Source organism: Ovis aries, chromosome 26 (genome assembly GCF_016772045.2).
Source record: "Ovis aries strain OAR_USU_Benz2616 breed Rambouillet chromosome 26, ARS-UI_Ramb_v3.0, whole genome shotgun sequence".
NCBI lineage: Eukaryota > Metazoa > Chordata > Mammalia > Artiodactyla > Bovidae > Ovis > Ovis aries.
In genome coordinates, this window is record NC_056079.1 from 26,291,332 (window position 1) to 26,309,861 (window position 18,530).

The following is an 18,530-nucleotide window of genomic DNA, read 5'->3' on the forward strand; positions in this document are numbered from 1 at the left end:
GAAAGTGCACTGAACCAAACAGACCAAACCGCGACTTTGTTTATCTGAGTGATGGAATGAGCCACACGGATGCCTGAAGGGAGAACATAGAAGGCGTGAGGGGAAGAGAGAGCAAAGCTGTGAGGGGCAGTGCGTGTAACCGAGATGAAATGAACAAGGGTGAGAGGAGTCGGAAATGAGGCCAGAAAGGTAGCTTGGGCCAGATCATTTGGGGCTTATAGGCTGTGAATCTGACTTCATATTTTATTAGTTAAATACAAGGATGAGTGATGGGAAATACTTAGGATTTGGAGTAGCAGCATGATGTGATTAAATATTTATCTCAAAAGGATTTTTCTGGCTGCTACAGGAGGGTAAGTATTTAGGCGGGGAAATCGATTTGGAGGCTATTGTAATAATCCAAGCAAGAGCTGATTGGATTGAGCTGGTGGCAGCAGAGGGGGTGAGAAGCGATAGATATGTATATATTTGCTGATGAATTCTCTGTGGGGAGTGAGATGTAGAGGTGTTTTGGTTGGATCCACTGAGTGAATGCAAGGGTCAGTCACAGTGAAAGATAATGAGAAGAGCAGGTTTGGGTAAGAAAAATCTGGATTCCAGTTTTGGTCACTTCCCAGATGGCTCAGCAGTAAAAGAAACCCGCAATGCAGGAGATGCCGGTTCGACCCCTGGGTCGGGAAGATGCCCTGGAGGGGAAAATGGCAACCAGATCTCATGGACAGAGGAGCCTGACGGGCTATGGTCCATGAGGTCGCAAAGAGTTGGACATGACTGAGAGACTGAGAACACATGCATGCCAAGTTTTAGATGTTTATTGTCATACAAGGAGATATCTTAGGTGGGAACATAATTCTGGAGTTTGGAGGGAAGACAGGTTGGAGCTGTAACTTTGAGGGTCGTCAGTATACAGATAGTAGTTAAGCTTAAGAAGATAAAATAGAAGATAAAATAGGAAGTAAGTGGAATGAAGAATAGACGAGGCCCACATATTGACGTCAAGGGCACACCAGCCTCTATAGGTCAGGAAGACATGGAGTGTATAGTGAAGAGGCCTGTGAAGGGGCAGTGATGACGGAGGAAGTATAGCAGGGGTGGTGTTCAGAAGCCAGCCAATGTTGTGAGCTGGAGCAAGTTATCAACTATTTTAAATGCCTCTGAGAGTTTGAGATGTTGTTGTTCAGTCACTCAAGTTGTGTCCAACCCTTTTCAACCCCATGGGCTTCAGCATGCCAGGCTTCCCTGTCCTTCACTATCTCCCGGAGTTTGCTCAAGCTCAAGTCCATTGAGAAGGTGATGCTATCCAGCCATCTCATCCTCTGTCGTCCCCTTCTCTTGCCCTCAGTCTTTCCCGTCATCAGGATCTTTTCCAGTGAGTCAGCTGTTCACATCAGGTGGCTAAAGTATTGGAGCTTCAGCTTCAGCATCAGTCCTTCCAGTGAATATTCCAATGAAAGAGTGAGATGAACAACTTGGATGAACAGATTTGGCTATGTGAAGGCCATTGGTAGCCTTTCCACAAACAGCTTTTGGAAAAAGCTCAGTGGCAGGCAGTCAGCGTAGGAGAAATTGGCACTAGAAAGTTGAAGACAGTGAGTGTGGACAGCTCTTTCTTTCAAGGAATTTTGCTGTAAATGGGAGTTGTGATATGAATTAGCAATTAGCAGATTGGTGGCGGGAAGATAAGATAGTTCTCCTTTTGTTTCTGTTTCCTTAGTGAAGTAAGAGATGAAGTTGTTCTCTGACTAAGGAGGGACAAGTGTTGGAAGTGTTGGAAGCATGAAGAGAAAGAAAGAAGTACGATATAGTCCTCTTGAGAGTCAGAGAGTGGGAAATGTAGAATAATAATGAACAGTCATTACTGAGAGTTCATGGGGTGTGTGCATGAATTGAAAGCAAAATATCACCCTCATAATTGTGTTTTATTTTCGACTGTAGTCAACTGCTTGGGTATAGGCATCCAGTATGTGCCATGGAAGAAGGAAGGAACAAAAGAGTTGAGTCCACAGGAGCGAAGGATTAATATGGCTAAGGGAGGAGAGTAAGGCATGGGGGTATGGGGAGCGGTGAGAAGAGTAATGGGTAAGGAAAAGGCAGGAGGTCAGTGGGCTTGGTTCTGAAAGTGTGCAAGAATGGTTTTATTGCAGAAGTCATGCTGGTGTTCAGAGGATGGCATGCTTGCAGTTGGCGTTTGGAAGTGACGACTTTATTGACAATTTTAAGATCAAGGGTATGGTTATGGGCTTCCCTGGTAGCTCAGATGAGATATAAAGAATCCACCTGCAATGTAGGAGACCCTGGTTTGATTCCTGGGTCGGAAGATCCTCTGGAGGAGGGCAGGACAACCCACTCCAGTATTCTTGAGCTTCCTTGGTGGCTCAGATGGTAAAGCATTCGCCTGCAATGCAGGAGACCTGGGTTCGATCCCTGGGTTGGGAAGATCCCCTGGAGGAGGGCGTGGCAACCCACTCCAGTTTTCTTGCCTGGAGAGACCCTATGGGCAGAGGAGCTCGGCCGTCTACAGTCCATGGGGTTGCAAAGAGTCAGACACAACTGAGCGACTAAGCACAGCACACAGTTATGGGAAGGGTGGCTGAGATCAGTTGAGGAAAAGATGGCTGGAAATGGAGGGATTGAGGAACTGAAAAGCCCGCATTCTTAGGCAGAGAGTTTCTGTGAATGTTGAAATCACTAGGAGTTATCACAGAAGTAGAGGGAAGAAAGAGACAGTGAACCAAGTGCTGAAATCTTAAGTGATGTGATTTTGAAATCACAAGATAACTGCAACTAGTAGGAATAGCTGATGACATAATCCAATGTCCAGTGCTTCAGAGGAGCTGGACTTGTTGAAGGATACAAGAAGTGGTGATGAAGGGTAGAAATTGTAAGGGGTTTGGGAAAGGTGGGCAAGTTGGGTGGTGTTGGCGGAGACACTATCAGACAGAATGAAGCTGAAAGTTCGGAAGGTGATCACTTATGAATGAGAAAGGCTTGCATTTTATTTTGTGATGACTGGTAATGAGGACAGTGAGGAGTGTCTGTCGGGTAAGGTTATGTTTACCAAGCTGTTTTAGTAAGTAGTGTCCCATATGATATTCTGTTGGTTTCTGATGTTGAAACAGTGCAGGTGAGGTCACAGTCTCATTTCTACCTTCACCTTCTGCCAAGGTTGAGAACCACTGGGTTGTAATATGTATGAATGTAGATTAGTTAGAATTTAGTCTAAAATTTTAAAGCACAGAAATTTGGAAGGGATTGAGGTGATTTTGGGATAGGTTAAGGAAGTCTTTTTGTTGTAGTTCATTTAAAGAAACAATGAAAATTTAAGCCCTAATAGTGTTTAAATAAATATCTCTGCTTTGTAATTTGAAAATTAGTACTGATTCTTTTATTCCAGAGGAGGAAATACTACCTAGTGATGTGAAGAAACAATTGACTTCCATCTCCAAGGAGATAATGGATTTGGCTGAGTCTCTTCCTGATACTTTTGGAAAACTGGAAAATCCACAGAGGTTAAATGTTTCTTTCTTTTTTTTTTTTTTTTAATATAAAATCAATTCTGTTTGTTCTTATTGCATTTTTCTAAATACATTAAAGAAGTTCATTAGGGTGGACTCATAAATTTGCTTGAATACATGCACACAGACTGATGTATAAATTTAAGAAATATCTTCTAATTGTGAAATTGTGCACAAAAGTTGGAGGCTTCTCTGCTTTGTAGGATGCTTTACGAAGCAAAGCCAAATAAAACTCTTAAGTCCACTTGAACAAAACGTTGAAGATTCACAGTGTTCTTTTTCTTTCTGTTTATGGGCATTTTTCATTTAATTATCTTTATAGTTTGGTTACTTGAAATCAGTAAATAGCAACTTTTAAACCTATAACCTCATTTTTCTGTTTATTAAGTGAGTATTATATGAGAATTCTGCCTAATCAGTAGACTATTAAAACAAGAGGCATGTAGATTTTAAAGAATGTTTTATATAGCTGAAGCATTGAAAAAAAAAGTGAAAGTGTTAGTTGCTCAGTCACGTCCACATGGACTGTAGCCCACCATGCTCCTCTGTCCATGGAATTCTCCAGGCAAGAATACTGAAGTGGATTGCCATTCCCTTCTCTAGGGAGTCTTCCTGACCCAGGGATCCAACCCAGGTCTCCTGCATTTCAGGCAGATTCTTTACGGTCTGAGCCAAGCAGTAGATAACTTTGATATTTGAATTAACAGGTATTGGACTACTGGTTGTTGTTTAGTTACTCAGTTGTGTCTGACTCTTTTGCGACTCCGTGGACTGTAGCTCCCAGTAGCTGCTTCTTGGAATCTGGCTTTGCTCTGTCCTTAATGGATGAATGACTCCCTTATAAAACCTCTAAAAATAGGAGTACTCTTGAACAGTGATTGAGTATAACATGGTAATACAATTTTGAGGCTAAAATCCTTTGTAGAAATGTGAAGCAGTTAATTGAGATAGAATTCTGACTGAAAAAATGTAATGTTAATGTATTCTTTTTTGGATGAGATTTGTGATATATTTTGATAGATTTCAAAGTATGAGATAGAAATTCAGCTCTTTTTCAAAGTCATTTTCCTCCTGGCAATTTGTTTTAGTAGTTGCTATGTAACTTTGAGAATATCTGAAAGAAATAACTGTCAAATGGGGAAAGGTACTAATAAAGCTATTTCATATTCATTTTTACATTTTTCCCTCCATGAAAGAAGAAAATAACCATTTATATGAAAAATCACTATTCACATTTCAGGTTTTTTTCTAGGAATTAAAATAACTATTGAGTATAAATTATATGTGCTTAATACTTTGCTTTATAATATCAAAGCTAAGTAGGTTTTCTTAAATTTTGAGAATGGGCAACATTGGATTCATTTTTTAAGAAATTGGAATATAATTGTTTTACAATGTTGTATTAGTTTCTGCTATACAACAGCATGAGTCAGCTGTATGTATACATCTATCTCCTCCCTCTTGAGCTTCCCTCCCACGTCCCTGGATGCATTTTTAATAAAGGTAGATCTTATGAACTTTTAGTGGGTCAATACAAGAACTAGTTAAGATCTTTTATTTCAGATTCTTTGTAACAAGTCTATGCTCCACTTATTTAGATACATCTCTGAACTGGGGGAGAACAAGAGAACTGTGAATAGCTAAAATACATACCATAAGCATGAATTCACGTCCACTTAACTGAAGTTCCAGTGGAGTGCATGAGGCCACATTCAGGGCATATTTGCTTTGCAGTTTTGACACAGTTTGGCAAGCTTGGATGTATGCTTAACATGAAAATCAGGAATGGATAAGGAGTGACACCATAAACAAATTAGTTTGGGGCCAAACACTTCTGACACTTAGTAAGCATGCAAGTTAGGTGTTGAGTGTAGAAGTACCTTGCTGTACTAGCGAGGAGCCCAGAAACTATAAGCATGAAGGGCATGAAGAGCGAGTGTAATCCAGTGTGTCCTTTAAGTGAAGGTCTTCTTATTAAAAAGCATTAAAACTTGTCCTTAGAGTTAACACAATTAAAGTTGAATTCACCTTTCTTAAATATTTTTTTTTAGGGTTTCCCTGCTGTTGAAGGATATTTCAGAAAATCTGTATTCATTGAGGATGATGATGTTTGGCTCTACTGAGAAGGAACTGAGACCCAGCAGTGATTTTCACTTGTTACCACTGGAGGAGCCAACTGCTGGAGAAGCACAAGAGAAACAAATTAGAGCACATAACATTTTTCCTGAAGTTCAAGATGAGGCATGGGATGCCACACCTGATGATTTAATTGAACAAGATGGAGAACAGGCACTTGGAAATCAAATGAAACAAGAAGATGGATTGGAAGATGCACTGGAAGGCAATAACTTGAAAGAGAATACAGAAAGAAATTGTTTCATGTCATTAGATATTACAGAAGAGGAACTCCAACTTTTGGAACAACAGGCTCAGGAAAAGGATCTTATTGATGTTACTAGCACATCTCCCGAGGTACTGACTACAGTAAAGAGCAAACAGTTTTCATTCATGAAGGTGGTTGGCTGATTTTTGCTATAGATGGGCAGATAGTAAATATTTTAGGCTTTGCAGACCACCTGGTTTCTGCCCAGTTTTGCCAGTTTGGTGTGGAAGCAGCTGTAGACCAGCAGCCTGTCTGTATTTTAATAAAACTTGATTTACAAAAGCAAAAAAGTGGGCTAGGTTTGGCTTGTGAGCTGTTGTTTGCTACTCCTGACTTAGTATGATCAACAGCGTTTTATAGTGGAAAGATTTTTAGTGTCAGTACACATTTGTTTTCGTTTGCTAAGCATATAATATTTCTCCTGCTTTTTTACCTAGTATATACCTCTTCTTTTTGTAGATCCCTGTATACCTACTAGAGTTTACTTTTCCAAATGTGATTCTTAAGGGTAGTTTTGTCTCTTCATATGGGTTTTCTTTACTTGATATTCTGAGAAGGTTTCTAATAAACTCATATTTTTACTTGACATTCACCTATACTGTCATCTGGAGTCAGAAACGTCATTTTGGTCTTGATAGATTATTGTTAAACATTGTCTATTTTTTCTCAACTTCATGTTTAGGTTTCTAATCATGTTCTGATTTGATTAATTTATGAGATTATGTTTTTTTGTTTGCTAATAACTTAGGCATATTTTTTGAAATAGTGAAGTTGTTATTAGCGGAATTACAGTGTTTCTTTAAGATAAAAGAGACATATAGCGGTAAACTTTTTATCTCATTTGTTTTTCATTAATTAAAAAATTATCTGTATTGCCCATATTTGGCAGAATTGTACACATTTTAAAAATAATAACTGCATTTTAAAGTTTTAAAATTAGATTTGAAAGTCATTTAATAGGATTATTTCCTCAGTTTTCTAAGGACAGATTCTCAGTATTTCTTTGTATTTGGTAACTATACTAGTAATCACTTCTATCAGTATACAAATGGATTTTAGCATTGTTTTCAAACTATTTTCATACCAACCATTTGTAAAGTGGACTCCACTTTTGGGAAATATCTTTTGCTAATTCTGTAGTACCTTCTGATTTTCTAGAAATTTCATATTACATATTCACTTTAAAGTGATAGGTTTCATATAATGATATAGAATTATGATCAGGATTTCATGATCTGACTCACATCTTTTACCCCACTTATTGCCATTTTTTATTGTGTAATAATTAGCATTTAAAAAATTCATGAGACCCCATTAAAAAAATAAAAGTATATGACTTATTTTAAGATCTTTTTTAAAGGTTAATTTTTGTGGTTAATGAAGTCTGTACTTCCTTTTCCTATTTCCAATTTAAATTTTAGACTTTTTTGGGGTCCTTCTGTATTTCTTTGGTGGGTTTCTTTCATACAGGTTACTATCATTGGACATTTGCTTTGAAAGGATTGCCAGATTATTGTAGTTTTGTCATATCTCCACATTGGCAATAGCTAATTAAATAACTTATCTGACACTATTTTTCACATACCTGTAGGTGCTATTTGTAAAATATCAATTTATTTAAAGGTATTATTAATCATTGTAACTTTTTGTGATCTTTAAAAAATCGATGTCTATAAGAGAACAAGTATAGTTCCTGGCTTTGTACAGAATTTCTCAATATTGCGAAGAGGTTCCTGTACTCAAAAAGTTTGGGAACCACAGTTTGGGCTTTTTTTAAACTATAAATGAATTTGTCATTTGTATTCTCATTTAGAGAGTGTATACTATTGCAAGCTTGTTTATCTATCTTGTTTATTAGGTAAACAGATTAGTTTTTTTATTTGCTTCTTTGTTTCTATATTTATTCCTCCTTCTCTTTTTCCTTCCTCCCATCCTGTTTCCCTTCCTTTCTATCTACTTGTCACATAAACCTATAAATATATGTTGTAAATTTATTAGCGAAGAATAGGAGATGGTCTAAAGATATTTAATGTAAAAGAACTTTATTTTTAGAAAAGAGGGTATTGAGTCAATTATACTGGAAACTAATGTTTGACAAACTTTTTTTTTTAAAGCATTCATCTTCCAAGGATAATGAAGAGGATCTATCTTACATAATTGAGAGTGATGAAGATTTAGAAATGGAGATGCTTAAGGTATGTTTGCCATTACGGAAAATTACTTCTAGTTCTTTACAATGGACATTAATTAAGTAAAATATTGCCTGATTCTAAACTGGTCCTACCACAATGAGATTGCTGTCACTTATGTAGCATTAGATTTTGTTTTCCTTTTCATATTTCTTTATGTCTTTGTATGGCCTATGCATAATTTATTAGCAGTAGTGATGTAGAAGTTGTTAGGCAGTTAGTGTAGGAACTCTGAGACCTCCACCTGTTTTAATAAGCATCCCGCTCCATTAAACTAAGCCTATCTCCTTTGTCCTGAATTCCTGGCTCTTAGAGGAATGTGTCCTTGGTCTGATAAATTATCATCACTCAGACCCAGGAAGGGTAGTAATTAACTTGTGTTCCATATGCCTGAGGGAAAAACAACTGGTGATCATTAATCTTTAGTGCATACATCTGGTCCATTGTAAAATGGCTGGGAGTCATGAGAAATGGTTGCGGGTGGTAACTTAACATCTAAGAAGACTAAGAATCCAAGGATCAAAAGAAGCCATAAAGATGTCAAGTCAAACGTTGTGGTCTTTAAGCTGATTGGTTAGAAACAACATATGTTAAAAGTAAGAACCAATCAAAAGTGTACAAATCATTAAGAGTAAGGCTATAAACTGCTGTTAAGTCCCACCTTTGCGGGAACTTTACCCCCTCTCAGTGTCTATCCTGAGAGATTTGTACTTTTCTTTCTGAAATAAATCCTGTTTGCTCGCTCCTGTGAGTGTGCTGAGTGTTCACGAAGTTCATTCTTTGGCTCTGTGAATAGGAACTCGGATTCTCATTTCCTTAGTAACTAATTAGGTCACTTTCTTTTAATCTTTTCCTGGAATGTGGGTAGTGGTTCAGCTCTCCAGTATTAAAACAGGTTTCTCTTTCCTCCCATCCATGTGTGTCCACTTTTATTTGGAAGTTCTGTTTTTATACATTCCATCTTCTTTATTTCGGTTTTATTTGCTGTGGATGTTTTCTTTTATACATAATTTTCTAATGTTTTAAGTGATTCAGTTTCCCCCTATTACCAAGTTGAAAATAGTATTTTATAATTTATGTATATTCTACTTCACCTGACCTCCAGTTCCTTCATCAAATCTTATGAATCAAGGATGGACAATTAGAAAGAAAAGCCTAAACTTAGCTAAATTAAGGGAAAATGAAGAAAAACATGGAAGTTCACCATTATGCATACTCTTTAATTCTCGTCTTTAGGTCGATGTGATTTTTCTTTGTGAGAGGAATGTGGATTCTGAATGTTAATGTGGGTTTAAAGTCTTAACTTCTCCCTTAATTAGCTGTGTGACTTTGGGCATGTTTCTTAGCTTTTTGATACTCCATTAACAGTTGTATTTATTATTAAGGTGTTACTTGTGAAGGGTTTAACTAAAGAGTCTGGCGTTTCCTAAGTGTAATAAATATTAGCTAACAGTAATAAAAGGATATAAATACTAAATCATATGCCTTTATTGATGAACCATTTCTCTGAAGAGTCTTATTAAAGTAGTGGATTTATAGGATACTTGTGGACTTCTACAAATTTATGTTATATATTGAACCTCTTAGAAGGCAACTTGGGTGCACAGATAAAAGTACTTTTTTTTACAAGTATATTTGTTGACTGGAATAAAAAAATATGAAAGACAATATCTTTTTTCCCTTTTGAAGGCCTGAAATGAATACTTTTTAAAAAACCTTTTAAGTCAAACTTACTGAATAGAAGTTTTAATATAAAGAGAAAATGACAACTGTGGTTTAATAATTCTTCCTGTTATTTCTCATTAAGAAATTTTTACAGATGAAACAATTTTGAAATACCTGCAGATTCATTAAGCAGATAATCTTCATTTAGGGGAGGAAATCAGATACCAAGCTGACATGAAAGCATTTGTTTTGCATTTGTAATATTCCTTTCCTAAAATTATTTCAGTGTTTTTGTTGTTGCTTTGACAACTCCAGAGACACATTTATTGTTGACTTATAGTTTAAACTTTATGCTTCCTCAAAAAATACTGTCGCTGACACATGATACAGAGAAACTCATTACAAGAATCACATTAAAGCCCACAGTTACCACTTGGGAATTGGAAGCATTGAAGTATGATAAAGAAAAAAATGTTTTAAATAATCTAAATGCAAAATTTATGAAAACTTTCCCTAGGGCCAGTTCATCGTATGCTATTAATGAACCCTGTTTGTGCTGGCAGTATTCCATCTTTGGCCTTATGCCTGAGAAACCATTCTTGAGCACATATTTAAGCGGGAGCACACATGTTCTTTTGTGGTATTGCTTGCGCATCTGCCAGCTTTGAACAAAATTGTAGGCTCTGTTAATAATACTCCTTTTGTGTTTGCTGAAAAAGATACAGCACTCTCAATGCTTTTGCTTTGAAAAATTCTTTTAAATGTTCAGTCTTTAGAAAACCTCAAAAGTGGCATGGTAGATCCAAATCATTCAGAATGCATAGAAATGGAAAAAAATCTGGATCTTCCTTCCGAAGAAGATGATGAAGATGAGAACGAAGCTATTGAAGAGGAAAAAGAAGTTGAGGAAGGTAAGCACTGTTGTGTGTTTGAACTGACTCGTCTCTGATACCTATCACTGATTTTAATTTAGGTTTTAATTTTAAACATTTTGGACATCAAGGATTCTGTGGCATGTAGTTAATTAGGCCCTGAAAACTTGTCATTAAATCCTATAGTGCTTTGGTCTTCATAAAGGACAGTCATACTACTTAGAAAAGTAAGTGATAAGAGTGTTGTGTCATTTGGTGAACATGGCGACGTGAAACTTTTTCATCCTGAATTTTATACTTTGTCAAAAATGATAAAAAATCATTTAATAAGAAGCAGGGACTTGCCCAATGGCTCAGCGGTAAAGAATGTACCTGCGATGATGGAGACAGAGGAGACATGGGTTCAGTCCTTGGGTTGGGAAGATCCGCTGGAGGAGGAAATGGCAACCCATTCCATTACCCCAGTAATCTTGCCTGGAAAATCCCATGGACAGAGGAACCTGGTGGACTACAGTCCATAGGGTTGCCAAGAGTCAAACATGACTGAGCACAGTACAGAAATAAGAAATAATAAATTAATTACTTATATTAAACATTATTATAAATGGCATTGATAAATATCTGTTCTTCAGGTGCTTATTACTTAAAATAAATGGCAAAGTGTCAAATAGCAAAATGGACTAATTTTCATCTTGTATGTGCAAATTCTAGTAAAGAATCTGCTAAAAGAATCTTCTATCATTTAAGTATAAGTGATGATACTCATTATGGCAAGCTGTAGGCATCTCCTCAGAGAATAGAATGCTCTCTGGAGCTAGATTTCTTCAATGTTGTAATATGGAAAATTTAAAATACATTTCATAAATGGAAAGTATATGAAAATGTTAAAGTTTTTTCCCTTTGTTTTCTTGTATTAAAAATGGACAAATATTCATTTGTTTAGAGGTAGGTTTTCTTGACTCTTTGCTATTCTCTTTCTTGGCAACTCATGAATCCTTCAACTTGAGGGAAAAATGAAAATCAATGGGGTGAAGTTAACATAACTCCATTCTGCTTTGCAGTTGGATTTTTGATCAGAGATTTTTGGTGGAATGGTAATTAAAATGAAGGTTTTACCTATGGATTTTATTTGTGACAGTAATTAATTCCTGCTTACTGTTGACTGAAAATTGGTTATATTATAAAATTTGGATTGCTATTTTGTTGGCCATGGTTGGCTCTAAACGTTAGTTTTTAGAAGTATAACAAACTCTAAAACATTGTATTTATATGAAGCTGGCAAAAGTGTGAATCGTAGCAAAGTTCTTATCCTTAGTATTAAGAAATTAATCAAACAGTTTATCTGGAGTTGTGCCTGGTACCCAAAGGAAAAATAAGTGTCAGTTCAGTTCAGTACAGTCATTCAGTCATGTCCGACTCTTTGCGACCCCATGAATCGCAGCACGCCAGTCCTCGCTGCCCATCACCAACTCCCGGAATTTACCCAAACTCATGTGCTTCGAGTTGGTGATGCCATCTAGCCATCTCATCCTCTGTCGTCCCCTTCTCCTCCTGCCCCTAATCCCTTCCAGCATCAGTCTTTTCCAATGAGTCAGCTCTTCGGATCAGGTGGCCAAGGTGTTGGAGTTTCAGCTTTAGCATCATTCCTTCCAATGAACACCCAGGACTGATCTCCTTTAGGATGGACTGGTTGGAGCTCCTTGCAGTCCAAGGGACTCTCAAGAGTCTTCTCCAACACCACAGTTCAAAAGCATCAATTCTTCGGTGCTCAGCTTTCTTCATAGTCCAACTCTCACATTCATACATGACCACTGGAAAAACCATAGCCTTGACTAGATGGACCTTTGTTGGCAAAATAATGACTCTACTTTTTAATATGCTATCTAGGTTGGTCATAACTTTTCTTCCAAGGAGTAAGCGTCTTTTAATTTCAAGGCTGCAGTCACCATCTGCAGTGATTTTGGAGCCCAGAAAAATTAAGTCAGCCACTATTTCCCCATCTATTTCCCATGAAGTGATGGGACCAGATGCCATGATCTTCATTTTCTGAATGTTGAGCTTTAAGCCAACTTTTTCACTGTCCTGTTTCACTTCCATCAAGAGGGTCTTTAGTTCTTCTTCACTTTCTGCCATTGAGCAAACTCTGGGATATGGTGAAGGACAGGAAAGCCTGGAATGCTGCAGTCCTTGAGGTCGCAAAGAGTCAGACATGACTGACTGAACAACAACACAGTAACTAGGTTCTTTAAAAGAAGTCAATAAAATAAAACTTTCTCTCACTTTGTGTACCTTTATTTTAACATAAATGCCCATTTTATTTTAAGACTATCTGTTTCCAAGACCTACTGAAAAGCAAATTAACTGCCTCAAGACCTACTTTGGCCATTCTAGTTTTAAGCCGTGAGTATAGTCTCAGTTAATTAAATTACTTATTTACTGTTTTTTTTTACAAACTTAAAAAGACAAATAATCCATCCATTGAACAGTAAAAGTACAACTTCATTATAGTTTATACGTGCTACACTGTAATTTTTCTAAGTGCAGAATTGTTTTGAAGTAATATTTATATAAAATTCATATCTTCATATTGTTTTTATAAGTAAGGAAAATGGTTTTCCTTAATATAGAGTTCTGAGTTTAAATACATTAATAAATTCATCTTAAGTTAATCCTGAATTTTATTTTATTACAAAAGTATCTGTGTGCCTGTTTTGTGCATCTTACTGTCTAATGCATATTGATGTAATAGAAATTCATAAGACAGTAGTTTGAGAAACAGTGATAATCATATCTGTTTCTACATGCTGCTGCTGCTGTTTTTACATAGTCAAATGTATTTACATCCAAGGGAGCACAGTTATAAGTTTTAAAATGAGAGGAATACAAATGAGATGAAGAACAAGTGAATTTGAATAAAACTGTTGGTAATAGGAATGTAAAAATCTATACTGTTTTTTTTTCTATTCTGATCTTAAAACATTTTTCTTAGATTAAGCTGTGTCCTACGCATAGTACACATCAATGTACATATCTATGAATTTTCACAAACCAGACACGCTGTGTATCCAGCTTTCCGAAAAGAAAGATCAGATCATTATCAGCATACCAGAAGATCACCTTTCTAGTTGTTTTTCCCTCAAAATTTTATTAAAAGAAATTTCAAAGATACTGTAGTTTTTTTTTTTTTTACAATGAATACCTGTATATTCACTGTTAATTCACTATTAGGATTTTAGTATACTTGCTTTATCACATATTGATTATCTGTCTATCCACTTTTTAATCTATTCAATTTTATTAATAAAATGCATCTCAAAGTAAATTGTAGTCATCTTTTCACTCCACCCTAACTTCTTCAGCATGTAAATCATTAATATAGTTAAATATTTATTTTACTTTTTAGCTAAAATTTGCATGTAAGGAAATGGTTAAACTTAAGTGTTTAACATTGGCAAGTCTTAAGTGTACATGCACACCCACATGTAACCTAAACCCTTTAAAAAATATGTTACATTACAATCACTCCAAAAGGTTCCCTCATTTCCCTTCTTACTCAGTCCTTGCACCTAGAGCATTTCTCTTATTATTTAAATGAGTGACTCTGTTGGATATCTAGATTGAAGCTTGGAATTTATTTTATATTTTAGATAATTAATAAAATTTAATGCAGATATAAATGGAAATACTAGTTGTTCAGTCACCTTGAATGGGAAGTTGGTCAAGCAGGAGTTCTGTTTTAAAGCTCCAGAATTCACGTATTTTTACTGAAACTTGGAAATGTAAAAGGAATTCTGGAGGAAATGAAAAAATAAAATGGCTTTATCACATATCAATTATCTGTCTATCCATTTTTTAATCCATTCAATTTTTATTAATAAAGTGCATCGGCATAAATTGTAGACATCCTTACATTCCCTTCTAATTACTTCAGCAGGTAAATCTGTAGTTAAATGTTTATTTATTTATTTTACTTTTAAGTTAAAATTTACATGTAAGGAAATGGTTAGACTTAACTTGTCTCTTCCATTTCGTATTAGTAAAACAGTGCAGCCTTCTGCTTTTCATCCTCCAGGGTTCAGTGGAAAGTGATTCATTCTGTACTGGAAGAAAGAAAAGATAATGTTGTTGTCATGGCAACTGGTAAGTTGTACTTAAGCAAATAACTTATTCTTTAAAAAATAAAGCTTCAAGATTTTGAAATACTTGATCTTTCCATAAGGTATGTATGTATACAAATGGTGTAAATTGTAGAAGAGAATGAGCTGAGGGTAGATGCTTGAATTTTGCACGAATTAACTCTTAGGAAGGTAGCACATTAGTAGTGACTGTTCATCTCATGCAAGTACATTGTAAGAAGAAATCAGAATACCAACAATCTAATTTTATTTCTCTGAGTGTATTATTTTTATTTTAAGGGTATGGAAAGAGTCTATGCTTCCAGTATCCACCTGTTTATGTAGGTGGGATTGGCCTTGTCATCTCTCCCCTTATTTCTTTGATGGAAGACCAAGTACTTCAGCTTGAGTGAGTAAGGCTTTCAGAGCCACATTGCCACCCTTTTTTTTTTTTTTAACTCCTGTGAAGGAAATACTTGATTTATCATGTATGTTAAAATCTAGTTCCTATTAACACATTTCTATAAATGTTGCTTTGTCTTCACTAGTAATATATGACACTTTAGTGGAACAGCTTATCTTCTTTCTTGAGTTCTCTGTAATTTAGAGCTACCAGATGACCCCCCGCCCCCAAATTTTTTTAAAAAGCAAATTTTATGCTGGTTAACACTACATATCACAAAATTCTTCTCTCTGTTGGTTACCCTTCTTCTTTAGCTTGGTATGAAGTGTATACATACAGGTGTAGTTTTCATTTATGAAAACCATTTAAATTCCTTCAACTTGTGCTTGCAGTCTTTTTGGAAAATCCACCTTAACAACCAGTCTTCTAATATAGCCATTGAAGGAATTTATTTACCACGTTAGTGAGTTACAGAAAGAGATTGCAAAGAAGAGAAATGTACATCATAACTTTTTGTTTCTTCTCATTTAAAAATGAAGTTGATATTTGTAGTGTGTACATGCTTCCAGGATATTTGTTTTTCTTCTTACAGAATATCCAGTATTCCAGCTTGTTTTCTTGGATCAGCGCAGTCAAAAAATGTTGTAGAGGATATTAAATTGTAAGTTATTTATATGATTCCTGATCATGTTGTCAAGTGTCTGTGGTGTTTTTCTCAGTGGAAAAACCTGACTGAACTTATTAGCCTACCCAGTATATTGAGATTCATCCATATTGTTACATGTACCAATAGTTCATTCTTTTTTATTAGATTACATTATGTGGATATGCCATAATTTGTTTATCTGTTCACCTGTTGATAGACATTTGGATTGTTTCCAGTTTGGGGATTTCACACATAAAGATGCTGTGAGCATTTGTATGTGTTGTTGTGTTTAGTCCTGCGACCCTGTGGACTGCAGCCTACAATGTTCCTCTGTCCATGGGATTCTCCAGGCAAGAATACTAGAGTGGGTTGCTATGCCCTACTCCAGGAGATCTTCCTGACACAGGGATCAAACCAGGGTCTCCTGCATTGCAGGAGGATTCTTTACCCACTGAGCTCCAAGGGAAGGCCTGTGCTGAATTACATAGTTATTCTCTGTTAAGTTTTTGAGAAACTGCCAGAATTTTTGAGTGGTTGTACCATTTTACATTCCTACTAGCAGTGTCTTAGAATTCTAATTTCTCCTCATCTCGGCCATCACTTGGTATGGCCAAGGTTTTAATTTTAGCCATTTTAATACAATGTCAGTGTTTGTTTAAAATTTTTTTAATTTAGTTTCATCTGTGCTGGGTCTCTGCTGCTCTGCAGGCTTTTCTCTAGTTGCAGAAGAGGGGCTACTCTCTAGTGGCAGTGTGTTGGGTTCTCATTGCAGTACAGTGCAGTGCAGTTGGGTTCTCTCTTGTGGCTGAGCACAGGCTTCATGGTGCGGGGGCTTCAGTAGTTGTGGCACGTGGGCTCAGTCATTGCTGCTCCCAGGCTCTGAGCACAGGCTCAGCAATTTCAGCACGTGGCATGTGGAATCCCCCAGTACCAGGTATTGAAGCTGTGTTTCCTGCATTGACAGGCAAATTCTTTACCACTGAGCCACCAGGGAAGCCCCTCAATGTGTTTTTCATTTGGATTTCCCTATGAGTACGTTCGGAGAAGGCAATGGCACCCCACTCCAGTACTCTTGCCTGGAAAATCCCAGGGACAGTGGAGCCTGGTGGGCTGCCGTCTATGGGGTCGCACAGAGTCGGACACGACTGAAGCGACTTAGTAGTAGTAGTAGTATGAGTACGTTAAGGCTGTTTATTGTCACCCTGCTTATTTAACTTATATGCAGAGTACGTCATGTGAAATGCCAGGCTGGGTGAAGCGCAAGCTGGAATCGAGATTGCCAGGAGAAATATCAATAACCTCAGATATGCAGATGACACCACTGTTATGGCAGAAAGTGAAGAAGAACTAAAGAGCCTCTTGATGAAACTGAAAGAGGAGAGTGAAAAAGTTGGCTTAAAGCTCAGCATTCAGAAAACGAAGATCATGGGATCTGGTCCCATCACTTCATGGCAAATAGATGGCAAATAGATGGGGAAACAGTGGAAACTGAGAGATTTTATTTTGAGGGGCTCCAAAATCACTTTAGTTGATGACTGCAGCCATGAAATTAAAAGATACTTGCTCCTTGGAAGAAAAGCTATGAACAACCTAGACAGCATATTAAAAAGCAGAGACGTTACTTGGCTATCAAAGGTCTGTCTAGTCAAAGCTATGGTTTTTCCAGTAGTTACGTATGGTTGTGAGAGGTGGACCATAAAGAAAGATGAGTGCTGGAGAATTGATGCTTTTAAACTGTGGTGTTGGAGAAGACTCTTGAGAGTCCCTTGGATTGCAAGGAGATCCAGTCAGTCAATCCTAAAGGAAATCAGTCTAACACTTTGGCCACCTGATGTGAAGAACTGACTTATTGGGAAAGACTCTGATGCTGGGAAAGATTGAAGGCAGAGGAGAAGGGGACGACAGAGGATGAGATAGTTGGATCGTGTCACCTACTCAATGGACATGAGTTTGAGCAAGCTCCGGAAGTTGGTGATGGACAGGTGTGCTGCAGTATGTGGGATCGCAAAGAGTCGGATGTGACTGAACTGAACTGAAAGACTAATTATGTTGAGCATCTTTTTATATACTTATTAGCCATCTGTTTATGTTTTTTTTAATCTGTGTATCTTTGATGAAGTGCTTATATCCATCTTTTGCTTATTTTTTTTCCTCTTTTGAATTTTGATAGTTTATATTATACATTCTGAATATAAATCCTTCACTTGCTATGTGGTTACCAAACATTTTCTCTTAGTTTATGACTCCATTTTTCATTCTCCTAAGAGATTTGTGTGTGTGCGTTTGTGTGTGCTAAGTTTTATTTGGGGCAAAATGAGGACTGCAGCATGGGAGGCAGCATCTCAGATAGTTCTTAGAAACTGCTCCAAAGAGGCAGTGGAAGGAAGATCAACATACAAATTTTGGTGAAGGCGGACCATTCTCCTAACAGTTAGTTTGGAAAGTATCAGGTTTTCATTTGTACAACGTCCAGTTTGTCAGTTTGTTTTTTTATGGATTTTGCTTTTACTGTTGCTTTTGGTGCCTCACTTAAGGTCACAAAGACTTTCCTTTATATTTTCTTCAAAAAATGTTATAGTTCTGTGTTTTACATGTAGATCTATGACCCATTTTGTATAAACCTTGTATGTTATATCAGGTATTGACTGCAGTTCTTTTTTTGTTTAATCTAGGCACATCCATTTCTTCCAGCTCCATTTGTTGGAAAGATTATCTTTTCTCCACTGTGTTGCTTTTGCACCT

General features: G+C 36.7%; 1 protein-coding gene across 16 annotated transcripts in view; it reads left to right on the forward strand.

Annotated features, from left to right (window-relative positions):
- Nucleotides 1–18,530, forward strand: part of WRN (WRN RecQ like helicase) — a 113,045-nt gene that overhangs the window by 30,440 nt on the left and 64,075 nt on the right. For all 16 annotated transcript variants that reach the window (XM_060407122.1, XM_042241444.2, XM_060407112.1 and 13 more), the window contains 8 exons: nt 3,395–3,509; nt 5,567–5,987; nt 8,013–8,093; nt 10,522–10,663; nt 12,949–13,024; nt 14,697–14,764; nt 15,040–15,148; nt 15,735–15,803. In XM_060407122.1, coding sequence (XP_060263105.1) covers nt 3,395–3,509; nt 5,567–5,987; nt 8,013–8,093; nt 10,522–10,663; nt 12,949–13,024; nt 14,697–14,764; nt 15,040–15,148; nt 15,735–15,803 — 1,081 coding nt within the window. The remainder of the gene's footprint in view (nt 1–3,394; nt 3,510–5,566; nt 5,988–8,012; nt 8,094–10,521; nt 10,664–12,948; nt 13,025–14,696; nt 14,765–15,039; nt 15,149–15,734; nt 15,804–18,530) is intronic.